We start from the raw sequence: 26,569 nt of genomic DNA, 5'->3' as shown, positions 1-26,569 counted from the left end.
GGAAAGCGAATGTTTGTTTAACGTTTTTTTATTATTAGAAGGGTAATTATTGGTTTCTAATTGCATGAGATGGTGTAATCTTGATTATTGGTTTGATTATTAAATTTAAAGAATGAATATTTTGTAGTAAATCTTAATTATAGTAATTTAAAGAAACCAGAGACTGGTTTTTTAAGAGCTGCCATCTCTCACAATTAAAGAGCACCTTTATCTTTACTGTCAACTGAAGAGGATTTTAAGCCCAAGATGCATGAATTTTGGCTTGGATGGCAAGATGGCGACACTTTCGATTGGGTCCTAGAACCAATCTAAACTTCCTGCTCTTTGGAGAAGAAAGATTCAGAGGAATAAAGACCGTCCTCAAGTTTAACATCAAGAACCAGCACCAAATTGAACCAGGATTCCATCTTCCTTGGAAATAAAAAGTAAAGATCTTATATTTTGTGAATTTAATCAATTTAAAATTCATTTATATTTATATTATTGTTTATATTAATCAATTGACTAATTTTACTTTTTGTGTTTTTCTCTCTCTTTTTTCCTCTCTTTTTTCTTTATTGCTCTTTGCTCTTTCTCTCTCTCTCTCTTTCTTCTCTCCTACCTCTCTCTTTCTCTCTTGCCTATCTCATCTTTTTTCATGTGTGATATTTTCTCAGCTTGGACACACTCTTTAACATCATAAAAGTACTAAATCTAAGGTTGCTTCAAAATGACTGAGGTAGAGCAGAAGCAAACTAACAACAGCCCTGCAAGCAACAATGGTGCACCCGCTGTCGGAAACAACACTTCAGACCAGACTTCTGTTAAGAAGGAATCGACAGATCCAAAGGAGTCACAACAGGCAAATGGTGCTAGTGCTCCGCCGCCACCGCCTAAAAAGATTCTTGTCAAAGGTGTTACCGGTACCGTAAAGTGGTTCAATGTGAAAAACGGATATGGGTTCATTTCCCGGAATGACAAAGAAAACGAAGATGTCTTTGTTCACCAGACTGCTATTGCTAAGAATAACCCTAATAAGGCAGTTCGCAGTGTTGGGGATGGTGAAACAGTTGAATTTGACATCGTCGAAGGAGAGAAGGGAAATGAAGCTGCAAATGTTACTGGAGTCGGGGGTGGCCCTGTAAAAGGAAGCCAGTATGCAGCTGAAAAAAGGTATTACGCTGGACGTCGTCGCGGAGGTTATTACATGAGGGGGAGAAGAGATAGTGGGAGACGAACTCGATCTAATGGGAGACGCGATTTCAAAAATAAAGATGAGCAAGGTTTTGAAAGTAACCCTGATAGTGGAGTTGAAAAACAAGACCAAGAACAAGGTGAACAAAGACCTAGGAGGGCCCGACGACCAATGTACCGACGGTATTACCCAAGACCTCGTGGGGGTCAACCAAGAGGTCCTAGGGGTAGTACCAATAATCAAAATAATAACATCAGTAATAATAACGCAGTTAACAACAATGATAATTTAAATAACAACGAGGAAAGACATGAAAACAATGACAATAATTTTGGTGGAAGTGAAAGACCACAAGGTGGACAAGACGCTCCTCGAAGACGTCCTAAACGGTTTGCAAGAAGATTTTGGAGTAGAAGACCTAGAAGGCCTCGTAGCGACACCGAAGGAAGCCAAAGTGGTGCCGATGGTGATGCTAGTGGAAATGACAATGCGGTTAATGCTCAGGAAAATCGTGAACAAAGACCTCGCCGTCAAAGACGTCAACAATCAGCAGGAGGTACCGGCTACCGCGCTCGAAGAATGGGTCGAGGAAGACGGGGTCCACCTCGGGGAGCTCGTGGTCAAAATAATAAGGATGACAAAGCTCAAAGTTCAGATCGAAAGGGAGCTGCATCTGATAGTTCAGCTCCGCCGCGCGAACCTGCATTATCTGTACAATCTTGAACTTTAAAGGAAGCTTTCTTTGATTAACTGGTTTTACATTCAGTTTGATCCTCAAACAATGATCCATGTAAATGGCTTTCATCATAACCGGATATCGAATAAAATTTTTAAATTAGTTTGATAGTTTTTCCTCTCATTGTCTTCTTTCGTTTCCATCATTTTCTGCAAATAACTGTGAAAAGCAAATGGGTCCAAGAATACGAGAATTTTGCATGATTTTAAAGCCTCCTGTTGCAAACTTCTTGGCTGTTTGTTACTTAAATAGGGAATAACAGCTTCGATAACAGGCCATAGAGATAGGCTTTCAATTTTAAGATAATCACATAGGAGTCCAATGGTTCTTAATACTTCACATTGAAGCTTATATTCAAGTGTGTACTTATAAGGTGATGAGTCAGTTTTAAGAAAACTTTTACTATACTGAGACCGCAGGAATGATATTAAACGTGGTATTACTTGTTCCAAAGTCCGTGATTTTAAAAAGTCTCCACAACATTGGCTCATCACAATTAAACAATGATAACACTTTGTTAACAGAACTAAATTTCCTGTATTGAACCTTTTCAAAATAGGAGTCCACAGTTTATGTGCCAAGGGAAGAATTTCATCTAAAAAGAAATGAAAAAGGTTTTACATTTAATAATTATGATTGTGTTTATCTACAATGATTATTAATTCAGCTCATGCTTACCTTCCCATGGTTTCAATATACGTAAACCTTTCATGATTATCTCCATTGTAATAATTTGAATGTCTAATGATGGGTTGGAAAGAAGATGACAGCATCTCTCAAGAATCTAGATTTATCACAGGAAAAAAGTAAATGATTATTCAACAATTTATTGGTGTGTAAATTTCTAACCTTTATAGTTGTGCTGATTTCAACTGGTAATTGTTTCTTTTCTTCCTTTCCATCATCATCGTCGTCTTCTTTAGCCTCATTGGAATTATTCGGTAAGCTTTCTTGATCATCTTCAATTTCAAGAGAGTTGACTATTTTTCGGGCCTCGAGAAATTCTTGTAATTGTTTAATGAAATTTTCTTTTCTATTTATTTCATTAGATTGGTAATTTAAAGATGAATCCATCATATAATCAGTCTGGGGAATATCTTTACCAATGAAGCTAATTAAAATTTTGAGTAGATCAACAAGCACATCACACTTTAGATTATAATAAATGTCTAAACTAGAGAGAACATGGTCAATAGTGAATTCCAAGTAAGGTAGAATTCCCAACCCTGTAAAATTGAGTATGGCATGGAAAACGGGACAAACTTGACGATTGAATTCAAAATTTTTCAGCTTAACATTAAAGTAGTTGAGAATGTAATCAATATTCTCAGAAATCAGATCTTTGATTGATTTGTAAGAAAAGGTACGAGTCAATCGTTGGAGTGTGGTAAAGGCTGAATCACTGATTATAACCTTGTCAGATCCGGTGTTAGCCAATATCAAATATAATGAATTTAAAAGTATAACGTATTGTTTAGATGATCCATACTTTTCGGCGAAAACTGAGATACCTTCCAGCAAAAGAGACACAGCTAAAGTTGAACGAGCAGTTGAATATTCCGTCAATTGTGATAACTGATTGATATACTCATTGAAGAGACTTTCTAAAATATCCACATTCTGAAGACCATGTAGAGTATAATTGCAAACATATATTATGGTTGGATCTTTGGATCCATTTGCAAGAATATTGCTGAAGTAATCAATCAACCCGAAACTGTTTAAATATTGACCGAGCAAGGCACAAATCCTTTCAAAACAAATTTGAATCTCTGAATCTTCGAAGTGTTTAAAGCTTTTGTCTGGGTAGTTGCAGGCGGGATTCTTTGATTCGATTTTTTCTAGGTCGAGCATCTCTATCAATTTATAGCCATGTGTGGAACGCTTTTCATCCAGAGCTGCACAATCGATTAAACTAGTAAAAAGGCGATTTTGGCACGATTGCGATGAAAGGAATGTTGTTAATCCTTGAGGTCCTAAGCATATGAAGTAACCTTCGATCATTTTAAATTTGGAAATCTTTTGATCTTCACTGATGCACTGTAATTCACGAGTGATTGTTGTTAAAAGTTGATAAAATTTTTCAAATAGCGAATCTCTTAATGATGGTTTGTAAATCAGGATTTCATTTCCAAAGTCTTGCAGCCAAAGTCGAGCTGATTCTTGTAAATCTTTATCCTTATCCGAAACAATAACGAGTGAAACTTCTAATAAAGTTATAATGATTTCGTCTTTCACATCTATTTCAGCGAGAATATAAACCATCTCCTGACTGAATCTTAATAGCTGCATTTTTATTAAAGTAGATTGTTTAATCAACAGTGCTTTAATAATTTTATCAAAAATTATTTCCAATTTCGAGCAACTACTTTGAAGCCAATCTTTCGTCCTTTCGATAACAAAAGCTGGACGTTTACCATCAAAGGTAGAGTTTTGAGATAATGGTTTTGACAAGATAGCTTTAATTGTTGTTTCCAAAGTTTTGAGACAATCAATATACAGTTTTTGTGGAAGCTTGTCATCACTTAGCACTATTTTCATCACAGCAATTGAAATACCAGGCAAAAATGAAGCTAATACATCAGCTGATGCAGGTCCTACTTTGTTAGGGCGCTCAAGACAGTCAATTTTTTTAATTAAACAGTTTAAGCAAGCCATTGAAGTCATCTGTAGCTCTTTGTACTTTTCCTTTAAACTTATGTTCAATAACACATGAATTGAGTGTCCCAAAATTGAAAAAAGAGCGGGCTTGGTTAAGAATTCAGTAACCAAGTTTTCTTCAAGATAATCCACAATAACTTTGACACAATGAACCACATGAAGTTTAAGATCCTCACTAACTTTGCATTCACCTGCAATTTAACAAGTAAAAAGACAATCAGTATTTATCCATTAAAAGAAGACAGAGAAATCAATTAATAAAGTTAACAAACCTCGATAACTATTAGTTTCGATGTCAATTAAATTGAACAGCACTGCATAGAGCTCAAATAAATCATCTAGCGATTTGACCAAGCCTTTTTGTAACATTAGAATCATACAATCAATGGTATTGATAAGAGTTTCCTCAGACCTAAAGCAATAAAAAGAATCGAATCAATTTTCATAAACAAAACAATTTTGTGCATTAGCCAGTAAAGTTTCAATAACATACCATTTTTCAGGCTTATAGAGTACCAATGTTAAAGGTTTCTTGAAAATATCTGAAGGGTTCTGGTAATTCAAAGAGTTGGCGGGATTGAACATAATGGTGCCGATGAAGAAAAATTTCAATCTCTAAAGAGTTGAAAAGTAACAAGTTATCACCAATTGACGTAAATAAACAAATAAATTCAAACCAAAATACAGTTGAGATTGATGTACGCGTAATGTTAATGGAATAAAATACAAAAGTGACATTAAATTAACAGTAAATTAACCAGCTGACATAAACACAGAGATAAAAATCAGCTTAATCACATTAAAAATTTCAAAATAAAAGAAAACAATTTTCATATTCCATAATCCAATAGAGACTTTCACAGGCTCAAGGCATGCGACTTGCTAAGTTTCCATTGGATACTGGTAAATAGTAATCCTGTTCAAGGCGCCATCTCGGGAGAGTAAAGTGAAGTTTATAAATTTAATAGCAATCATTAGAAGATTCAGTAAATTTCTGACCTAATCAATTTGATTTAAAGCAAATAATTCATAATTTGCCAGAAATTAGACAAATCAAAATTCCTTGGAATGACTTTCCCATGTCTTCCACCTGTCAACTTTAATATGACTGATCAAGACGATCGCATCAAGCTCTACATTACAATACATTGTATTTTCGGTAATTAAACCCATTTCTTAAATAAACGAAGTGACGTCAAATCTTTGATTTGGTCAATGATGATATGATAATCCACTTTGATTTTTAAAAATTTTGTATTCTCTTTCTTTTGTATCACGATCATCTGATTACAGAATGTAATATCCAGGAGTCCTGAATCAGAATAATTACTGAAGGGTTATGTTATGATTAAAATAAATGTAAAACATCGACCATTGCTGTAATTTTATAAAAACTGTAACCAATAGTACCAAGAATCTTGCCGTGACTAATAATAAATATAAGGCGAGAAATAGTTGGGTTTCCAGGTTTTCTTAACCAGGCTAGACCTTGAATTTTGGTAAAATATCTTGTGATCATCATTATTATGATTGTTATGAATTTTTGTAAATGTCTTCCTCTTTCAAAGTTTTGCCAAAAAATGCATCAGTTTATTAATGGTTGACAATGATTTACCATTGAATGGTTCAATTGGGAATGACTATCAAAGTTATCATGAATAAACAAAACTGGATCCAATAATTTTGTCACAGTTAACCTGGAAAGAACAAGCGATTAGAAATAAGATTAACGATGAAAAAACAGTAAACAAATGATTCTTTATTCTTGTTTTCAAATCAAAAGTAGCTTATCTTTACCACGTTAATTCACATGAATTTGGCTTAACCGTCATCATACACTTTCACTGGCTATCTTTTGATTTTGAAAAATTTCATTTCAAGATTCATCAGAAGATAAAATGTAACTTCAGTCTAGCAATAAATACATAAGTATTTTTTTACATCATCACAAGTAAAAATAGATGTACCTTCATCAGCATTATTGGAACTTTCTCAATGCAATTTTCAATGATCTAAAATTAGTTTGGGTTAACAAAAATCATCTTAATCACTTGTTATTTGTCATCCTCATTTTGTACATCTAATCCATTTGAATATACTTTCTGTCTCTTTTTCAATTCACCATTACATTCATCTAACCCAACCTCTCAACTTACATAAAGTATCTGTGACACTCTCAATCACAGCTTAACTCAATAACAAAACTCACCAAGAGTATAAAAATTAAAATTGAAACACCCAAACACAAGAATCTACCTTCAAGATTAACAGACTATTTAAACCGAACCAAGTTTGCCAAAAAAACTCTTTTCCATCATTTGATTAAAACCAATCGCCTTGATCTTTCCCAAGCTTAACTCAATCTTTGCCTTCTGTTACAAGTAAGTTCAGACATTACGATCTCTTGAAAAGTAAGGTTTAGTTACCCTTTTCAAATCATTAATATTTGCTTCTTTTGTTTCTTTTGCTTTCGGTTTATCCAAATCTTTTAGAGATGTCATTTTCTCGTAGCTTGGTTCCTCAGATGCTTCGACCAACCTCTGACTGGTGGGATCTCTGGGACTTTCCTCCACGAATATTCGATCAACACTTTGGTCTTGGATTAACTGATGAAGATTTGCTTCCCTTGACTTCATCACCTTTCTATCCACGAGCACCTTTGGTTCGTCGTCAACTGTCTCGTCAAACATCATCACCAAACGCTGCTCGAGGCATCTCTGAAGTCTCCAATCAAGCAAACCAATTTGCTGTTTCACTGGATGTCTCTCAATTTGCTCCCAATGAGATTACCGTCAAAGCAGTTGAAAACAATTGTGTTGTTATTGAGGGTAAGCATGAAGAAAGGCCTGATGAACACGGTTACATTTCAAGGCATTTTCAACGACGTTATATGCTTCCAAAGGGCATTGAGGCCGATAAAATTGTCTCTTCTCTGAGTCCTGATGGTATTTTGACCGTTTCTGTACCCAAAGTGGCTCCAATAGAGGAAGGTAAGCCAAAAGAAAAAGTTATACCCATTAATTTTGGCTCTTCACCTATGGTCGTTGATTTGGCTCCACAAGTTCAATCTTCATCTTCTTCATCAACCAATACTACATCAGCTACAACTGAAACAACAAGTCAACAAAAGTCTGTTCAACAAGAGAAAATTCATCAAATTCAAGTTGAATCGAGTGCTGTCGGTCAACAAGCATCCAATGTCGTTCAACAACCTATTCAGCAAACTGAGCCTGCTAAGCCAGCAAATGAACAACCCCAAGAGGCTCAAGCCCCTGCACAACCAGCACCAGTCCCACAGGCAAATTAAACATATTGGATGAAATGATTACATAGATTCTAGTCATTTTTCCCTTTATTCAATTTATTGCCTTCAAGTGTTTAACCATTTAATCTTATTCAAATAAAATTTAAATTGATTAAAAAAACAAGACAATGATTAAAATTTACATTCTTTAATCACCAAGTTTTCGGTTCTCAAAGTAAAAGCACCATTTCAATTGACAGTGGGAAACTCAGCCTTGAGACTGTTTTCTTTTTAAAATGGATAATGAGGATGGGAACGAGTCCTAAAATGATACCAAGTTCAATGAGCTGTTAGAAAACAAAATATAATTCTGTTGATCTTTTCTGAAACTTACCCTGGAATATGATCAAAATAAAAGATTCGTTCATCTCTGTTTAATCCATCGATGGTTGATAAATCCTCAGGTGATAACGTTAAATCAGCAAACATTATGTTTTCCCTAACCTGTTTCACATTATCTGAGCCAACAATAGGAGTCATATTCATTTGCTGTTGCCAACGGATTAAGATTTGACTACAAGTCACTCGATATTTCTCAGCAAGTTGATAGACGATAGGATCACTAAGCAACACATTATGACCAGACTCTCGAGCTGTTTTAGGTGACCCGAGTGGAGCAAACGATTGGTATGAGATTTCATTTTGATGACAAAATAAACGAAGCGCTTTTTGCTGTAGATAACAGTGGGTTTCATTTTGCAAAACACTGGGTTTGATTCGGCAGGAGGATAGTAAATCAATTAGTTGATTTTCATTAAAATTGGATACCCCAATGGTTCGGGTTAAACCTTCATCACATGCTTGTTCAAGAATCTAATGGTTGAAATAAGATAAGCAACTAAATTAGAAAGTAAATATTAGTAATGAAAATTGAAACAAACCTTCCATGTAATTTTATAATCAGTGTTTAGATCTGCATCAAGTTTACCCGTTTCAGGATTGACAGGATAAAATTGATCATCAGCTATGTACTGAAAAATAAGAGGCTATATCAAATTTGATCCAATAATTCCTCATGGCCACAATACCTTAACAGCGAATGGAGCATGAATTAGATAGAGGTCTAGATAACCACAATCAAGATTCTTAATTGACTTTTCCAGGAAATATTTAATCCATTCTGGTGACATGCCATTCATTGGAAGTTTACTTGTGATAAAAAGATCATCTCGACTAACCAGACCTTCATCGATACACTTTCCCAACGCTTTACCAATCAAATGTTCATTTAAATATAGAGCAGCACAGTCAAAATGGCGATATCCAACGTTAATTGCTTCTCGTATTAAATGATAAACACTTTCCTCTGGAATCTGTTTATTCAATTACATCAGAAATTAAAAACACAATTTATTCAGATGGAAAATAAAACAAAACAAAAAAGCTTCAAGTGTCAAAAAACAAATCAAACTTACCCCAAAACATCCAAAACCAATTTTAACGCCATTCCTATCAACTGGACTCATGATGGATGAAGCTCGTGTTCAAGATAAGATCAAAATACTATAATTACAGACTAGAATTATTTTTATTAGCCTTTTATTACCTAATTTACAACTTTTGGACAATTTGTTTTTGCTTTTTTATTTGCTTTTTACTTTTACTTTTTCAATTGAAACTGAAGCCATCTAATGAGGAAATTAATTACTATTGACTCAAAAAATTTAACATTGTAAAGGGTGTTCAATATAATTCGTTCCAAACTGGTGGAGCTTAAATTATGATAATCACAATCAAAACATGATAAGAAAGATAACCAGAGTAACATTTTACCTTTCATCCTTTGCCTCTGTTATTGTGATGTTATACAAGTTATCTTTCTTATCATATTTTGATTGTGATTATCATAATTTAAGCTCCACCAGTTTGGAACGAATTATATTGAACACCCTTTAAAAATAGAGTGAGATAATTTGTTGAAATCAATTTAATCAGATAACAAGCAATTTGCATTCCTTAAATATTCATAAGAACAATTTGCATTTGATAGAATCTCAAAATCAGTCAAATTGTAAACTTGTCTCAATCACTTTGAACACTCTTTGGTTCTTAAAATTTTATCGGTTTACCTGTCTGTGATGATGAAGAGAGTGACAGATTCTGGTTCGTCAACAGTAATAATTACGAGCCTGTTTTCAAGGCTATGTTTATCGGCGATGTTTTTTTACTCAACAAGGATAACAGAGAAGTGAAGAGGAAATTTGAAACTTGTGTCTGCTAGAATGATCAAATTTAATTTGAAATGGATGGTCAATGTTCCTTAGCAGAATTGAAATTAAAAGGCTAAGACAAAGCTAAATCAATCGATGTGACAAATTCAATGTAAATTCAAGGCTGAAACTACCAATGTGATCTTCATTAAAAATTATTGGAGACATTTAATGATGTTAAAGGGTTTACACTTGTATTATTGGCCAACAGATTGTAGTCTGAATTGATGGAAATCATGGTTGATAATTTTATAATAAGCTCAAATATTCACATGATTGTTTCTGATGAATCGTATTTGCCTTTTGGCATAGCTGGACAGAAGTGGAAGTAAATATCACTTTGACGTTGATTATTTCCTTGCTATTGGTTATTTGTTTTGATGTCTTGTTTTTTGCGGCTAGATTTGAATATTAATCAAATTAATGACTAGAAAATTTATTTATGAATAATTATGGGCGACAGAAATGGTTGAACGAGCAAATTCAAGGTACTGAGTTTGAAGTTGTGAAGATACTGAGTTTCAATAAAAATATTGTTGTTTATTATTTATCAGTAAATCAAGATGATTCAAATTATGGTAATTATGGTGATTGGTAAATGATGTATAGTTTACTCATTTAAACTGATTGGCAGTTGGAAAGTTGACTCTAGATGATTTAGAAGCGGGTTTGAAAAGATCCTCCCAGTGAGTTAACCTTGCGCTGCCAATACTGATGAATGTTGAAAAATCATTCATTCGTGTGCTGTAATATTGAGTAACTTGAATCATAAAATAGCCCATAAGATGGGTCAAACCAGAAGAGGCGGACTCGTGATGGTAAAGTTGTATTTTTATGATTTAAATGAAGAGATAGGAGGAGAAAGCCAAGAAGACTAAAAACCCGGAAATTTATAGCCAAGAATCATTCATTTTAAGAGACGCTCAGTTCACCATTAAGGTCGACCTGTTATTTTTAACCGACTTTAAATATCCAGCAATTGAATCCAATTTTAATCATTTAATCACAAGTGTCTTGTTAATCTCAGTTTATTTTCACAATTGTAATCAAAATGGTAACTGAAAAGTCAATTTTATCGTCCAATTTTACCAATAAGTTATCTCCATCAGTCAAGGAAAAAGTAAATGAGGAAATCAAAAGATGCTCATCAACAGCCGAACCAGCGATTGAAAGTGCCAAATATAAATCAAATGAGGAAAAATTGTATCAAGAATCGTTGGCTCTTTACAAAAAGCTCAAACAAGAAGGATATTATATTCATGGCGATAATGGAACAGATGGAAATGTTAAACCCAAATGGTTTGACCAAAAGTTGTTTGATTTGGGTAAACATTTGGGACAAAAGTATTTCTTCTCGTGCTTTTTCGGCCACTTGTGCGGTGTCTACATCTTAGTTCAAATCCCATCCATTTATGAAACTTTACTGACAACAGGCAATTCCCGAACCATTTCAACTTTATTTAAACGTTATCTGTCAACACTTAATCACGTTAAATCTTGGTATGATGGTGATGTTTGGGATCCTAAAAGTCCAGCCTATGAATCGGTTGCAGCTGTCCGTAAGATTCACAAATTAGTTTCCAAGCGAGTCAATGAAGGTAGGAAGGAAGGAGTTGATAAGGTTGCAATATCACAGTTTGATATGTTTCTGACTTTGTGGGGTTTTGTTGGAAACACTTATTTACATCCAAAAGAAACTGGATTTCCAGATGAACCAGGGAATATGAAAGCTTGGCTTCATTTTTGGAGAGTTATTGGCTATTTGATGGGAGTTGATGACAAGTATAACATATGTGATGATGATGATATGGATCGGACTGGTTCCATGATGCAAGTTGTTTGGGATCAAGAGTATAAACCATTGTTGATCAATAGGGATCCAAGTGTAGAGAAGGGCAAAATTATGTGTGATTCAATTATTGAATCAATGAGAGCCATTTTACCGATCCTTTCAACTCCAGGTTTCATTAAATATTTTCATGAAATGCATTGCGTTGAATCACCGGTAGAGCTTGAAACAGTTGGTGCCAAAATGGGTCATCGTGTTTTAAAATTAACAATGTCAAAGTTGCTTCCATCGACAATTGGTGAGGCAATTTTTAATCTACTCTTGATTAGATCAGTTAACCGTTGTAATGCCAATGTTGCCAAAATTCAGAAAAATCTTGAAGGCAAAGGGCCGATAAATGAAGCAGATTCAAATTTTACAAGTGATTCAGTCAACACCAATATGAACGATACTCCATCCAATCTTGATCCAATTTCAAGTGATTGTTAAACTCAATTTTTTGTTACTCGTTTTACCACTTTCCTTTCTTGTTTACCAGACTTACATTTATATTTGTATATTTATTAAACTATTTGATGGTTAAAAATCATTGAATTTGATATTAAACTTTAAAAATTTAAACAAGGTTAAGAAGATCTTCAATTGTGTCTTTATCCGGGTTAATCAACGAGAGACATTAAAATTGAAATGAGCTTTGATTAGTATTGAATTTTGATACCTAGAAAGACAAATTGTGAAAACCAAATCGTTAGTTCATTTATGCAGAGGATTGAAAATAAATGAATGATTATTTGTGGATAAGAAAAAAGTGAGATGAATAACAATCACAATTAGTTTTTAATTAATTTACGGGTTAAAAGTATAAATTGTGAGTTGACACAGGCTCTAATGAACAAAGAATTAACATTCCATTGGCTGTTGTTGACCATTCAGAGCTTCAAGGAGGAAAGAAGACGAAGAAGAGAAGAAGAAACAATATATTGCAATGAATAACAAAATGGGAAGCTGAATAAGAAGAAACAGAAAATGGGTTCAATACATAATCCATTGATGGTTAACAACTGTTTGATGGGCGAAGAACGGACTCTTCAGTTTCATATCCATCTGCATCTGGATTCCACAAGATAATGATCGAGAAGAGAAAGAGTGACAAAGAAAGAAAAGACGAGAAGCTTACATAATTGTAATGTTTTCGTGTTGATCTAGTATTAATGTCGTTTTGAGTCACAATTATGTAAATGTCTCTATTTGCTGGCGATGGTTCGATGGCCCAAATATTCCGAAGTTTCATTGTTTTTTGTCTTGCTTCACTGTTGAGTTATTGTCGGTCAAACGGTTGGTTGAAGGTGCGTTTAAAGTTGCCAATATTATTTAGCTATTTGTATAATTTAATTAATGAAAAATCAGTGAGATTTGACAAATACTCGGCTTCTTGCTCATTCTTATTCTCACAAATATATGTATAAAAAAATTCTTTCTTTCCTCTTTCCTTTCAAATTTGCCAAACTCATTTTGCAGGCTGATTTCATCGATTTTCAGGTTTCACACTGAAAACAAACCAATGTTCCATAATGAAGGTGTAAATTGACACATTGATGGTGATTTTTTGGTTTCAAATTGTTGAATAATCGAGTTGATGATGTAGATACTTTTTGCTGATAAAGTTGCCACATCTTAATTACTTTAAGGAAGCATAAAATGAAAGTAATATCATGGGATAGTGATTACCATGATTAACCAGGATTCCCTTTCTTTTAAACTAAAAATTCAAGGGTTCCTTCCTCAATTGGAAGCTCTCATTCAGCCATGTTAATTCAATAATAACTGAAATTAGTTGAAATTGTCTTTCTCCATTTCTTTCCTCCTCTTTCTCTGTTCGTTGGTAATCAAGTATAACTCAAGATTTACAAGTGATGTTTGATGGATACAATTTAATGCTACAGTTTTCCTTGGCTTTGATATTTGGATTGCTTATTTTCTTGCTCGTTGACATTTGAAGACTTCTGACAATTTAGTTTGCTTCAACGGTAAAAAAAAGAGTTGTCAATATGAACAAATCATTATCCAGAGAATGGAATCACAATTCAATGATTCTGCTTTTAAAATGGGCGATGATGGTAAAGTCCAAGAGTGAAATGCTTGTAATTCATGGTAAAAATGCATCATTGTTGAAAGGACGAATTATGGAGAACAGAAACAAAAAAATATTCCGGAAAAGAGTCGAGAGCGAGAGTGATAAAAAAGAAACAGATCAATCAATTGACATTGCACATTGTGGCTACCAATTCGGTTAAATTTTATTTCCATTTAGCGTCTGTTTCTTCATTCCATTTTGATGATGAATGTAGGTAAAATCTGTGTTATTTCTCGTGTTTGTTTTTTTTTCTCAGACTAATTTTCGTATGAAGAGGTTCACTAATGTTGTCAGATGAGCTGAGAGGATGTTTCAAGAATGAAAGATTAGGTGACAAAGGAAGAGAGAGAATGAAAGAAAGGATGGAGATAATGCTGTACATACCATTCTAAAAGAAACATAAAACTTTTTTTTAGTTTGCAAAAGGTAGTTTTGACTTAAAACAAAGGATAAAGAATTGTGAAATCTATAACTGGATTGAAAATTGGGGAAAAAATTGATATTTTGTAATGTTTCTTTTGGAGTGGTAATAAAGATGAGAGATTGTGCTTTTTGTTGTAGCCCCTGGTTATTTTGGTAGAGCGCTTAAAACAATTTGTCTCCTACATCCATGGGCACGGTCACTTCCTCTAAAAATGACGTAGATTTGGTTTGTTGTTTTGGTTGAAAGAAAGAGATAGAGATAGATTTATGAATAGAGCGAAAGAGAGACAGAGAGGAAAAGGAGGTAAAAAGAACGCAAGAAAAGATAGAGAGCAGGAGAATAGACGGACAGAAGGAAAAATATATGTACAAAATTTCTTTAGTCTTTCGTTTTTAACATGATGGCAATACATCACAATAGCTCATACTGGCGAAGATGCATTCTCTGAATAATGTCACGACAATCATTAAATACACGGCGAATATTTTCAGTATCAACAGCACATGTGAAGTGAGGGTAGCAGTAGTGTTTTCCATCTCCGCTTGCGGTGCTTATACGCTAGAATTGAAAGATTGAAAAAAAGAAACAATTAGATTACAGATTATAAGCAAAACCATTGAAAGTATTGTGAACGATAATTGGTTAAATATACAAAATTAAAAGCATGTATTTCAGTTAGTTAAATTTCTCCTCAATTAACGAAAAAATTTGTCCCATGATTACTATTAATCATAAAAGGTGATTAACTGCAAATTAATTGAAATTGCAGTTATAGCTGCAAGATTCAATTTGTTTTCTTTCAGTTTAAATTAGGAAAAGTTAATCTGACAAGTAAATAAATTAATTTTGGTGACATTTTCCGACCCATAAATTAATATGTAAATGTATGCATAATTGGTGTAACAAGTAACAAAATTGTGAATGTATAATTAGATTCAATTATCGCTCAGCATTTAATTTTATAAGAAATGGTCCTCACACTACAATTTATTAACATGAAAATCATGAACTTACCAGAAACTCATCTCTTATAAAATACTTGGCTCTTGCAACTTCCGGATCCTCTCCTGGCTCAATTGCAACTGAAACTCAAAAAGAAAGGAGAAAAAAAATTGAAGTTAGATTTATTTTGAAAATAAGTTCGTTTTTGATTTCGAAAAAATCAAAGTAAAAACATTACCATGATGACGACAAAGAGTTTAAATTATTAATAAATGATACTTACCATCAGGCGGAACCTGATATCGGGTGAATTCAGGGAAATAATCTTCAATCTTGGATTTTCCTAATTTAACTTTCTCTGCTAGTAGATCTTGTTTATTCAAAAATAGGATGACAGATATAGTCCTTAACCATCTAGAAGAGAGTGAGACAAAAAGAGAGACCGAGAATTAATATTGAATGGATACAATAATGAAAAACTTTGTTCAGATTATACTTTTATCAAATCAAACATGTAAACATTAATTATCAATAACTAGGAATTATTGATTCTTTTGAAGGTAACGACATCAAACATCGAATGAGTGTGATTTGGAATAGGTTAGAAAATTAGGTAATTCTTACCTATTATTCCAAATGCTTTTAAACAAATCCAGAGATTCTTTCAACCTATTTTGATTTGGGTCTTCTCTAAGCACCATATTATAACTACTGCAGGCTGTCACGAAAATAATGGCAGTGACATCATTGAAGCATTGAATCCATTTACGCCTCTCATCTCTTTGACCACCGACGTCAAACATACTGTAACAAAACAAGAATAAAAAGAATGAAAAATTAATAAAAAAGTTGATAAAACAATATAGTTTTGGTAACACAAATGAATGGTTTTCATTGTAAGACTTGGTGGGGTAAAACTTACTGAAAATTAACTTTTTCGACTTGAAATTTGGTCTCGAATATTCCTGATGTCAAAACACGACATCTTAAAATGTCCTGTTCATTTGGTGTATAATCTTGTTGCTTTATAATGTGAACTCGGTCTAAAAAACTGGAAAATCAAAAATGAATCCAATTGATAAATCAGTAAATACAAGTAGCTAAATATATTCAAGTCATTTCCACAAATATAACGTACTATTTTGCACAATCGATAAGTTGGTATTCATTAGAGCGTTCATATGCTTGTTGAACTCCCCTATCTTTCCAAAGAATCTCGGTGTGTTCATAAAATTCCTGTCAGAAAGAGAGAGAGAAAAAAGAGAGAAAGCAATTAGATATAAGTATCAAATGAGCTATTGAAAGATTGAGCGAACGATTGAGTGAAAAAAGGCAAAAGTCAATATGAAAATGGATGAGCTGTCTGGATAACAATCGTACATTATTAGCCTTTGCTCTTTAGGTACAGTTTGTTGTATAAAAGTAAACGATGTTGTATCATGTGCTATTTAATATTTTGCTGATCTGCTATGAAAGTTTGCATTAAGAAGAGTTTTAAAACAGTTTGTGGTAAGGCAAGCGGGAAACTTGTTCAACAATCAATTGAAGGAGCAAAAAACAAAACAAAATTGATAGTTTATAGTGGGCAAAAAAAGTAATGATAAAGCTATCATACTGTGACTTTAGTAACATATATTGAAGAGGGAAAATTGTAAATGCAAAGCAATTTTGTAATCAAGAGGAATCGGGCCAAAAGGCTATGACAACGCAAAATGAAGGAAAACAAAAGGAGAATAAAAAAAAGAATAAAATGAGAGGCAGAAAAGTAATAACAATGAAATCGTTGCATATTAGAATTAACCAGAGAATGAGAGTGTGAGTTTGGAGAGGCGAGAGTCAGAATGATGAGGAGGGAAGCTAAAAATCTGTAAATCCTAAGTTAATCATGAAAACATATACATCAAGATTTCAACATTGAATATGAGGTGTAAGCACAAGATCACCTTACAAGAAAACTGACTGAATAAAAATAAATTGATATGAAAAGGGGCGAGAAAACAGCATGACCTAAGAACCAATTAGCAGAAAAGTTTAAGTTAAATGTTTCACTGAATAAAAATTAAAAATAAAACACAGCCGCCTACGCTTATGACAAACTTGCAGTTAAGTAGGCTTGAAATTGCAGGGTAAGGCGAGAAAATTCAATATTTTCGACGAAATAGTTCCTCAGTTTTTTTTCTCGTTGTAGTCTGACTTCGAGCACTTTCCTTTCAATTTTCATTGCTAATTCTCCGATTTGCACCTTTTTACTTTTTTGTTGGCTGTATTTTTACATTTTAACTTGCACCTTAATAACTATCATTTATTGTAGTTTTGGAGAGCGTTGAGGCTATAATTTAAATTTGTTACTTAGATGATTAACTGAAGAAGCTGCGAAATGAAAATGTCTATTTCTTGTTCAAGTTTAAACTCATCACCATAATCAGCAGAATCATCAAATTCATCATACTCATAATCAAATTCACATCTCGTTCTCCCTTAAACTAATTTTGACAATTGAATATTTTTTCACTTGAACTCCACTTAATTGACTAGAGAGAAAAAGGTCATTCTACAGTTTTTTTGCAACATTGTTGTTATGAAAGTCTATAACAACAGGGTTGATTGAGTGCAAAATTTAAATGTTAATCGAGGAGAAGGTATGATGATGATGATTAAGATGATCATGAAGATGATGGGTGACAACTAAGATTAGAATTGAATTAGCAAGGAAGAGGGAGGCAGCAAAAACATTCTGGCTTAGTGGTAATTATGATTATGTAGTCATTGGAGTTTAGCATTAGAGCCTTGATAAATTCAGGATCGAGAACAGGCAACAGAAAATTATATAAATTCAGAATTTCACGATGAACAAACTCACAGGAGGATAATCGAAATCAGGTTGACTTGCGAAATCTTGGATATAATCGACTCTCCATTGATTTTCAGGATTTTCAAGTTGAACACAAGGTACTAATGTACTCATTGCACCGGTGATTGTCTGAAAAAGATAAAATAAAATCACAATTAGTTGAATGTAAATTGAAATACGAACAAATAGTTGAACAACAAAATTGATTTACATTGAAACACAGGATCGATGAAAAGCTTTCAATGAGTTTGAGGGAAGATTGCATTCTCTAATGACAAATCATATTGTTGATAAATGTTTATTCAAGATTATAACCTAATGTTGCAGCTTTTTAAGTTCAACTACGAGTAATGTTTAAGGAAAGAAGTAAATAGAAGGCAAATAGGTAAGGTGAGAATGAATAATGAGTTTAGGTGAAACAAAAACTACAAAAGCATTACCGAAAAGGTACACTTTTTTTATTGGTCAATACATAATGCGAGTAAGTGAGAGGGGAATGATAACAATAGAGATGGCAGGAAATTGAAAATAATGGTGATTGTGAGAGCAATGGTGAATGAAAATGTCTGATTGTGATGGGAATCATGATATAGCCCTAATTGATATAATGTGGGGTTTCCTATTTGACAAGGGATCATGCAAATCAATGTGTTGTGATTTAAATGTGTTAGAGGCAGCAAAGATGATTTTCATCATAATGAGAAACCAATCATGATACTTACTAAAATTGCATCGCGAATATTTTTCTTGATATCCTCAATTTTTTGTCGTTTTTCTCTGTTTTAAAATAAAAAATAGCAACAATTAGTATGTTTCGTAAAATAAAAGCATTGAGAGTTGGTTCAAAAACAAAGTTAAGGTCCCGTTTCAAGTCTTTCTTCCTTATTTACAATTTATTTTCTTCCATTAAAAAGGATAACTTATCATGGAATGAAGATGAAATAATGGAGTGAAAGAAGAGAGAAGGGGGAGAGAGAGAAATAGCGCGTTTACAGCTTTCAGCTGTGCACTATTGAAACAAAATTGAGTGAGAAAAGAGAGAGACAAGGTCATTAGAACTAACATTTGAATAACCTGATTCACTATTCAGAGAGAGAGGGAGAAATACATGAAACTAGTGACAATGATGTTGAAGTTGCAATAGGCCTGGTTATTAACGAGGAACATGTTATAAGCGAAAGTTTAGCTTTTGTTTCAATCTTTAAGTGTATAGCAGTGAAACCATGAGAGTTGCATTTTTATTTTTCCTAACAAGTTGATTTTTGCCACAGAGCAAAAATTAAATCAACTATACACATGGATATTGCATATAACTGCTAATCACTTGCGAGACTGTAAAATAATCTAGCTTAATGATCGCTTGATAAAAAGTATCACCAACATTTAGCTAGGAAATATATATCCATGAGCCGATGACGATGTTCAAATGCTATGCGATTATTTAACTATACTAGAATGAAATTGAAAAATTTGAAAGGAAAAAAAACAAAACAGAATATAATTAGTTATGTATGAAATCAAAAATACGGTGAAATAAAAAGTAAAATGGATGAGTGAAAGAGAGCTAAAGATACCCCCCGTTGAATGTAGTTCCTAAGGTGTATACGTGATCTAACTTGATTCATTGAATAAGATCGGGTAAGGCTCGAAAAGAGTAAGTGAGGGAGGTAGGAAGAGAGTAGCGAAATATGTAATAATAATGATAGTAAAATAAAGTGATTGACAATAGGGCGAATTGAATAGAAAGAAGCAAAAAGAAAAAACAATTTTTGTGGAAAATTTTTAAAGCCAATTGATACAACTCTTCATGATGGTTACTTTACACATTATAAAAAAATGATGTGTTTGTGAGTGAGTTGGTAAAAGAGAGAGAGAAAGAAAGCGAGCGAAAATGAGTGAGAGTAAGGAAAAGAAAATAAAGTGAGAGAAAAAAAAAGTGAAGAAAGATGTGGAGATATAGATGATTGAGAAGGAGACTTACTCTTCGCTGAATCCATTGACATGCAATATTCTCATCTGTTTTACAATTGTGCTTTTACCCGATTCACCGGCACCTAAAATGAAGAAGAGAAATGAGAGGAAAAAATGATAATCAAATGATAACAACAGTAAGTCATGTTGACTGATTAAGGTGGGTAAAAGAAGGAGAATGAAGAGAAGAGGAAAGACGAGATATAAAGGTATGAATGCAAGAAAAAGAGGTGAAATAATGGTAAATTGTGTGAAGAGAAGAAGAATGCTAAATCAATTTGACAAATGAAAATCAAGACTAGAAAAATGGTTACATAGAAGGTTAGATCAAGTGATGGGAATGACAAGGATATATCTGGACACAAGGTGAGCATATTTGACAGGAGACACAAGAGAATTAGATTAAGAAGTGGGAGACAATGATGAGATTTTAGGAAATAAGTGAGTTTAGGTATAGAGGGAGATAGGGAGAGTGGGAGATGAAGCAAGGTTGTCACTAACCTAATAATAACAATCTATGGGTGGCCCGGTAAACTTGTTTATCCTTCTGAATTTGTTTCTCTATCCGTTTGTTGGCCTCTTTCCTTCTTTTATCTTCATCAGCATCATTTTTAGCCTGATTACCTCCAAAGCACCCCATAACATTGGCCAAGATACTTTGTCGCCGCTGCTGGGTATCTGAAGCCAGCTTTGGTTATTAAATTTAATGATAACCAGTTGAAAAACCAAAATGTATCAATAGTGAGCACAGTGACACATAGAGAAAGTGAGAGATGGTGAAGCTGATGGTGAGAAGATGTGGTTTGTTTGTAAGAGGGAGAAAGGTGAATATTATCCAAAAACAAATTTATTTGTAAAACACTTCACTCAACAGAAATAAAATCATATACACTTAGGCTCAGAATAATAATAAAAACATAAATAATGGCAATAACGCTAATAATAATGATAAAGATAAAAGTCAGGTAAGAGAGAGAGAGAGAGAGAGGGAGAGAGAGAGAAGGAGAAGGGGGAGAGAGAAAGATGAAAAAGAAAAGGACAGACAGACAACAGAAAGATGAACAGACAGAGAGAGATGAAAAACAACCAAAATTTAAATGCACAACCTGCCTAACAAAATAGTGAATTTTCTCTCTCTCCTCTCTCCTGTGTGTGGGTTTCCCTCACTTTGGAAGAGTCAGAGATGAATACAGAGAGAGAGAGGGAGAGAGAGAGAAAAAGATAGAGAAAGAGAGGGAGGGAAAGAGAAAAAATAGAAAGAGAGAGAGAGAGAGAGATAAAGATTAATAGAAAGAGGATTCAAGATTTTTTTTCAATAGAATATCTGTGGACACAGAGCAATGCACTTCGAAACATAAGAAGATATATCCATAAATCCAATCAAATCCATGTTAAACTGATGAATTAAAGAAGGTATGATGTAATAAATAATAAGAATAATAATTTACACGATAAAATAATTAGTCAATAATAATTTTTCATTTGATGGAAACACACAGGCTGATTTGATCTGTTCATCTCACTCTCTTCATCATACTCAGAGATATCCACAAAATCCGAGTACAAGTAACGAGTATTTATTTGGTTACGGCGGGAAAAAGCAAGTGATAATCAACAATTTTAAATGATTAAATTGATTTGATGAGTTAATGTTCACATTAATCACTGGTTAATTTAAAATTAAAAAATAAACCGTTAAAGATTAGATAAATATTAAAGTTGAAAGGTTTTTACTGCAAAATGATATAATCAGCAAAGTATCAAATGAATACAGAAGCGAAATGACAACTTGGTAGAATCTTTCCTCACCAGATGGAAGCTTTTCATCTGCATCTTTTAATTCATGTGATTCAAAGTTACCGCTTAATATTATCATTATTTGATTTTAATATTCCAATTAAAACTGCCCATTGATATTATTCAATTTTGGATAATTAATATTCTCATGCTGTTAATTAGTCTACAGGTGTGTTGTACAACACTGGATCAAATGTAAATGTAATTATGTTTTTTGTGCCATCGACTCTTATCCATTTATGTAATGTCGCTCTCTACAACCCAAAGTAAACAATGTTCATGACTTCGTTAAAATCAACCCGATATTTTCAATTTTCAATGGTAAGTAGTTACATATTTTTCGCAGACATTTTCGTATATTTACATTTTTGATATTATTGAAATGTTTATCATCAATTTAAAATCAGTAAACATGGAATATTTATTTGATGAGTTATACAACACAAAAATGTTTTAATGCTCGTGAATGGTTAAAATCTGTGAGGATCTCTTGAATGAATCTCTTTAAAATTGATTTTCGCCGTTTTACATCATTTTCTTTTTAGTCGCTGTGTATCGTTCTAAATAAGCTTCATAACCAGGCAAATTTTGAAGCTCTTTCATTTTAAACAGATTACCATCGACGGCTAAAAGGGATATTTGAGAATCACTGAGTATACTGTTTGGTATAGCTGATATATTCAGACAATTTTCTTCCAAGCGTAAAACCTTTAGCCTTTTACATTGTCCGATATCTGGTGATATTTTAGTTATCTGGTTTTGATTAAGGTTAACCTCCAATGCTTGCAATCCATCGACACCATCAGGAATTGAAGTTATCTTATTGCGAGACAGATCTAAAACCTCTAGATTTTTTAATTTCACCAAAGCCAGTGGGAACTGAGTGAGTTCATTTTCGTTTAAATTTACGATACGTAAAGAGGTTAGAAAACTTAAATCATTTGGAATTCTGGTTATCTTGTTCTTTGTTACTGACAGGGTATCCAATTTGACCAAATTGCCAATCTCATCTGGTAATCCAGTAATAGCATTATTATTTAGGACTAGATGTTTCAACGATGTAAATTGACTCATAAATACTGGTATTTCTTTTATTCGATTATTTGATAAGTCAAGACTTCGTGTATTTTTAGCTAATTTAACCAAATCTTCAGGAAACTCTTTCAATTTGGCGTCCTTCAACGTAAATACACCAGTTCTTGCAGCATTTTCATAATGTAAACGCACACTATTTGTATTTCCCATTACAATGTTAACCCGAACTACTGAATCAAGTCAATTAAATAGTTATATCCAAAGAAACACAAACAAAATAGCAATAAATAGTAGATTGACGTTATGAACTTGACAATTTTGGGTTTGTTTTCATTTGATAATAACATGGTAAATCCGATAGATGCTGCTGACTGATGTCAACTTGAACCATCTACTAGTTTCATCGCGGGTAATTCAACTTTACCTCATCAAGAAATGAATCTGATACTTAATAAGAAAAATGAAATTGACGGCAACATATTTAATTTTTATTTATTAGTAACTTTCAATTGTGATAATTGACTTCGATGCACAATTCTTTGCTTAAGCGGCTGATGAAAAAAAGTTTATCTTTATATTATCCGTAAAGGATTATCCATTTATCTGTTAGGACTAAAAGATTTGAATTAAGGTCACTAATGGTTTTAATTAGAAGGTAAAAGTTTCCAACTTGCGTCCGTAATTTATCAACGCCCAAAAAATTATAAATTAAAATGATAAACATTTTTCTTAACCTTCTTTCAATCCAATATTCAATTTAATATATCTTTTTTTGTACGTTACTTTATTTAGATTGGTTGAACATTACATCGCGCAACATTTTGTTTCATTCCAGCCTTTTAGGCATTCAAGATGAGCTAATGGTGAAACCAAATCAACTTGGTGAGTTAATTTAAAGCCAAACTCAACATGGTTACATCCATTTATACATTTAAAACATTCAAATTGTTAATGTTAGTTAACTCATTATTGTTTTTCTTTTCTCTTCCCTCTTTTTTTTTGCTTGCTTTCTCTTCAATGACATTGACCCTACCTTGTTATAATAAGCCCTAATTTTAGATCAACCTAGAAACTATTCTTGATTAACGTATTGAGCTGATCATGGTTGAAGTTTAACCCAAGCATTATAAAATTAGTCGTTAATAACTTAAATAACTGGATAACTCTATTTTTACATCAACATGCAACAAATGCAGCTACAAGAGATTGAAATTACTCAATCCACCTCTTCAGCTGTTAACTCTCAAAGAGACTTGATTTTGGTAATCGGATTATAAGATTTATCCGCTGGAGTTTTTTGAGAAGTTAAATCGCACGATTAACAAGATTATTCGGAAGCCATAATTTTAATCAGCAAAATTATTTGGTCATCATTAATTGACCAACACTTGTCATGTAAGTTAACTGACTTTTAAGAATACTTTTCAAACCTCTTTTGTTTCCTAAGCTACAGTTAACGGTAATATTTTTATGCTTACTCTCTTCCTTTCTTATAGTGACCAACGATCCATAAACATCTCCAAGATGTCCTCCATCAGGATAAAGGAAAACCCTCAACCCACCTGACTGTTTTTTTGTTACTTGTATCTGCAACAATGACTAGAACATGGCAGTTGACTAGAATAGCTATCCATACATTCAGACGCTACCAAACCCACAACGTAAATCACTAATATTTGACTATTTATTTTAATTTGTTCATCATTTTTTGTTCCTGTTTTCAAGTATTTTTTACATTTCTGTTTATCTTCTTTTCTTTTAAAGGTAATATTTTGGTTCTTCTTTTATTTGGTACCGTATCTGTCATGATTTCACTTGCCGTACCATTTTCAAAGCCAATATCAGAAAGAAATTTTCTCACCTTTTTTGGACATCTTTTCCCAGCTTTCGAATCAAGTTGACCCAAAACACTGTTAACCAACCAATGTGCAAAAATTGACCTGGAAACAAAAAGAAGATTATATGCATCAAGTGTATTAAATGCCTTGAAGCATTATCCCGTCCTTTCTCTTGCACAGTTTTACTCAATTTCCTTCCCTTCCCTCCTACTCCTATTCTCTCCCTTTCTCTCATTAGTTTCTCTCTCTATATTTCTTTCTCAACCATTTTTCTCCTTTTCTCACTTCATTATCATCTTCATTGTTTAACCAAGAAATAACAAAAACATCAATTCAAGGAAAGTTTCCTGTTGATTTCAGTTCCTACATTGATATTCATTCTGTGCCTTCAAGAGGAATCGTATAACTAATAATTTCGTCTTCTTATATCTTACAAGAATGACTTCCATTAGTTTAAACAATGATGGTAACCATCATCATCACCATTATCACCAAAATTCGTTTCATTTACAACAGATTCAAAATCAACAATCGATTACTAATCAAAATCCTAATATCTTGTGTTTCCAACATTGTGATACTCGATGTAAAATCTTTTCTTTCAAGCTACCAGATCGATGTCCTCTTTGTTCAACACAGTTAACTCCAAATACTCAATTGATTTTGCCACCATTCCAAGTTCCATTTCCATTGACAAGTCATAAAAGGATTACTACCTCAATTATAATTCGTCCTACCGAGGGTGACTTTCTTCAGTAAGTATTAATCCGAAATTACTCAAATTAGTTGAAAATTCATCATCTAACTGTTAGTTACTACATGTATTGAGATATCTATCTTTCGTTATTCTCAAGCTTCTTGTGGTTCATTCTGCATGTTATGATAAACAAGTTGATGATTCTTTGACTCGCCCACATTTTATCATTGCTCATAAATCAACTAATTTGAAAGGTTAATGTACTTCACGTTTAATTCACTAGCTTCTTTAGTGTTACTATCATTTTCAGTTTTTAGTTTTCATTAACTTTTTAAAATGAAAAATCGTGTCTGATGTTACCGAATTTTTTCATCTTTTTTTACAGCAATTACCAAAACTCTGCCGATCTACATATTGGCTTGACTGATTCAAAAGGAGATGTCTATGAATATGATAAAAACGGAGTTCATATTGGGTCACAAAATCTTCTTTGGATTGATTGCCTTGCCATCCCAGTGATTGATCCTGTTTCCCAGTCATGGAAAGATTATTGGGACTCAACATTAAAAGTACTGGTGCAGATGCCCATCTGGACTGCAGATAACTACACACAAGATGATAATAATTGTTATACATTTGTTCTCACCTTTTTACGGCTTTTGAAAATCAAGCAACTTCGACCTTCTTTAGCCAGTAAAACACAATTCTGCAAAGACTTCATCATCCCCAGAACTAAGATAGCAGCCAAATATATTGCTCTGTATCGTCAAATACGTCGAGATTCAATTGCAGTGGTTAAAACTCAAGGAACATGATAATTAATATCTATCAATCGTTTCAGTTGGTTTTGAATCATAAACTCTTCAACTAATTCTTTGTTCTCATGGTTATAATCTCATGCTTCTCTTATAATTTAATATGTCACTATTTTTTTTACACATTTTGAATAGAATAAAAATAGATTTATTCAGTAATATCTGAAACCATAAATCGTATCTAAATTTTC

General features: G+C 33.1%; 8 protein-coding genes and 1 non-coding gene across 12 annotated transcripts; 5 read left to right on the top strand and 4 right to left on the bottom strand.

The window, feature by feature from the left end:
• Positions 1-351: 351 nt before the first annotated feature.
• On the top strand, positions 352-2,020 carry LOC107371180 (uncharacterized). The gene is made up of 2 exons (XM_015939194.3): positions 352-425; positions 657-2,020. The coding sequence occupies exon 2, from the start codon at positions 710-712 to the stop codon at positions 1,895-1,897; it is 1,188 nt and encodes a 395-aa protein (XP_015794680.1). The 5' UTR covers positions 352-425; positions 657-709; the 3' UTR covers positions 1,898-2,020.
• On the bottom strand, positions 1,446-6,025 carry Tti1 (Telo2 interacting protein 1). Its single transcript, XM_015939188.3, has 5 exons — positions 5,065-6,025; positions 4,844-4,983; positions 2,760-4,762; positions 2,589-2,694; positions 1,446-2,505 (listed from the first exon to the last, which is right to left on the bottom strand). Exons 1-5 carry the CDS (start codon positions 5,154-5,156, stop codon positions 1,979-1,981), a joined length of 2,868 nt encoding a protein of 955 aa, XP_015794674.2. The 5' UTR covers positions 5,157-6,025; the 3' UTR covers positions 1,446-1,978.
• A 114-nt stretch (positions 6,026-6,139) lies between these two features.
• On the bottom strand, positions 6,140-9,493 carry LOC107371182 (aldo-keto reductase family 1 member A1). Of its 3 annotated transcripts, none has more exons than XM_025162756.2 (5): positions 9,291-9,493; positions 8,904-9,188; positions 8,757-8,846; positions 8,210-8,688; positions 6,140-6,268 (listed from the first exon to the last, which is right to left on the bottom strand). In XM_025162756.2, exons 1-5 carry the CDS (start codon positions 9,339-9,341, stop codon positions 6,157-6,159), a joined length of 1,017 nt encoding a protein of 338 aa, XP_025018524.2. In that variant the 5' UTR covers positions 9,342-9,493; the 3' UTR covers positions 6,140-6,156. The 3 variants fall into 3 exon arrangements, with proteins under 3 accessions (XP_025018524.2, XP_015794682.2, XP_015794681.2); XM_015939196.3 differs by lacking the exon at positions 6,140-6,268 and adding an exon at positions 7,906-8,162; XM_015939195.3 differs by lacking the exon at positions 6,140-6,268 and adding an exon at positions 7,906-8,137.
• On the top strand, positions 6,884-8,023 carry LOC107371183 (alpha-crystallin A chain). The gene is made up of 2 exons (XM_015939197.3): positions 6,884-6,952; positions 7,064-8,023. The coding sequence occupies exon 2, from the start codon at positions 7,066-7,068 to the stop codon at positions 7,876-7,878; it is 813 nt and encodes a 270-aa protein (XP_015794683.2). The 5' UTR covers positions 6,884-6,952; positions 7,064-7,065; the 3' UTR covers positions 7,879-8,023.
• Positions 9,494-10,610: 1,117 nt separating the features above from the next.
• On the top strand, positions 10,611-12,507 carry LOC107371145 (uncharacterized). The gene has a single exon (XM_015939131.3). It carries the CDS (start codon positions 11,137-11,139, stop codon positions 12,361-12,363), a length of 1,227 nt encoding a protein of 408 aa, XP_015794617.2. The 5' UTR covers positions 10,611-11,136; the 3' UTR covers positions 12,364-12,507.
• Positions 12,508-14,133: 1,626 nt separating this feature from the next.
• On the bottom strand, positions 14,134-21,722 carry Galphas (G protein alpha s subunit). 2 transcript variants are annotated; one of them, XM_015939133.3, is made up of 10 exons: positions 20,698-21,722; positions 20,207-20,279; positions 18,948-19,002; positions 18,235-18,354; positions 16,513-16,610; positions 16,297-16,425; positions 15,999-16,178; positions 15,658-15,788; positions 15,447-15,520; positions 14,134-14,990 (listed from the first exon to the last, which is right to left on the bottom strand). In XM_015939133.3, exons 1-10 carry the CDS (start codon positions 20,834-20,836, stop codon positions 14,844-14,846), a joined length of 1,146 nt encoding a protein of 381 aa, XP_015794619.1. In that variant the 5' UTR covers positions 20,837-21,722; the 3' UTR covers positions 14,134-14,843. The 2 variants fall into 2 exon arrangements, with proteins under 2 accessions (XP_015794619.1, XP_015794620.1); XM_015939134.3 differs by having other exon boundaries at positions 15,447-15,514.
• Positions 21,723-21,833: 111 nt separating this feature from the next.
• Positions 21,834-24,617, top strand: LOC107371148 (uncharacterized). Its single transcript, XR_016198529.1, has 4 exons — positions 21,834-22,314; positions 23,821-23,910; positions 24,076-24,423; positions 24,525-24,617. It is a non-coding gene; the product is annotated as an uncharacterized LOC107371148 (transcript).
• On the bottom strand, positions 22,390-23,435 carry LOC107371150 (leucine-rich repeat-containing protein 57-like). Its single transcript, XM_015939141.3, has one exon. It carries the CDS (start codon positions 23,236-23,238, stop codon positions 22,519-22,521), a length of 720 nt encoding a protein of 239 aa, XP_015794627.2. The 5' UTR covers positions 23,239-23,435; the 3' UTR covers positions 22,390-22,518.
• Positions 24,618-24,798: 181 nt separating the features above from the next.
• LOC149094111 (MKRN2 opposite strand protein-like) lies at positions 24,799-26,546 on the top strand. Its single transcript, XM_089267232.1, has 2 exons — positions 24,799-25,621; positions 25,949-26,546. The coding sequence occupies exons 1-2, from the start codon at positions 25,305-25,307 to the stop codon at positions 26,376-26,378; spliced, it is 747 nt and encodes a 248-aa protein (XP_089123358.1). The 5' UTR covers positions 24,799-25,304; the 3' UTR covers positions 26,379-26,546.
• Positions 26,547-26,569: the final 23 nt, after the last annotated feature.

Source organism: Tetranychus urticae, chromosome 2, assembly GCF_039701765.1.
Source record: "Tetranychus urticae isolate SD_2017Ah chromosome 2, NJAU_TeUrti_SD_1.0, whole genome shotgun sequence".
NCBI lineage: Eukaryota > Metazoa > Arthropoda > Arachnida > Trombidiformes > Tetranychidae > Tetranychus > Tetranychus urticae.
Note: the sequence above shows the minus strand (reverse complement) of the source record. Positions and strands in the feature narration are given on the sequence as shown.

Bases quoted from the DNA above. Each gene is read 5' to 3' on its own strand.
- LOC107371180 (XM_015939194.3), top strand. From the start codon at position 710: ATGACTGAGGTAGAGCAGAAGCAAACTAACAACAGCCCTGCAAGCAAC.
- Tti1 (XM_015939188.3), bottom strand. From the start codon at position 5,156: ATGTTCAATCCCGCCAACTCTTTGAATTACCAGAACCCTTCAGATATT. The intron at 4,763-4,843 runs GTTTGTTAACTT...GTTAAATTGCAG, and splicing joins CGAAACTAATAGTTATCGAG to GTGAATGCAAAGTTAGTGAG. The intron at 2,506-2,588 runs GTAAGCATGAGC...ATTTCTTTTTAG, and splicing joins TATATTGAAACCATGGGAAG to ATGAAATTCTTCCCTTGGCA.
- LOC107371183 (XM_015939197.3), top strand. From the start codon at position 7,066: ATGTCATTTTCTCGTAGCTTGGTTCCTCAGATGCTTCGACCAACCTCT.
- LOC107371182 (XM_025162756.2), bottom strand. From the start codon at position 9,341: ATGAGTCCAGTTGATAGGAATGGCGTTAAAATTGGTTTTGGATGTTTT. The intron at 8,847-8,903 runs GTATTGTGGCCA...CTTATTTTTCAG, and splicing joins ATGCTCCATTCGCTGTTAAG to TACATAGCTGATGATCAATT. The intron at 6,269-8,209 runs GTAAGTTTCAGA...TGTTCTTTCCAG, and splicing joins TATTTTGATCATATTCCAGG to GTTAACTGTGACAAAATTAT.
- LOC107371145 (XM_015939131.3), top strand. From the start codon at position 11,137: ATGGTAACTGAAAAGTCAATTTTATCGTCCAATTTTACCAATAAGTTA.
- Galphas (XM_015939133.3), bottom strand. From the start codon at position 20,836: ATGGGGTGCTTTGGAGGTAATCAGGCTAAAAATGATGCTGATGAAGAT. The intron at 18,355-18,947 runs GTAAGTATCATG...TATCTTTTTCAG, and splicing joins ATATTCGCGATGCAATTTTA to ACAATCACCGGTGCAATGAG. The intron at 15,789-15,998 runs GTAAGAATTACC...ACTCTCTTCTAG, and splicing joins AAAAGCATTTGGAATAATAG to ATGGTTAAGGACTATATCTG.
- LOC107371150 (XM_015939141.3), bottom strand. From the start codon at position 23,238: ATGGGAAATACAAATAGTGTGCGTTTACATTATGAAAATGCTGCAAGA.
- LOC149094111 (XM_089267232.1), top strand. From the start codon at position 25,305: ATGACTTCCATTAGTTTAAACAATGATGGTAACCATCATCATCACCAT. The intron at 25,622-25,948 runs GTAAGTATTAAT...CTTTTTTTACAG, and splicing joins ACCGAGGGTGACTTTCTTCA to CAATTACCAAAACTCTGCCG.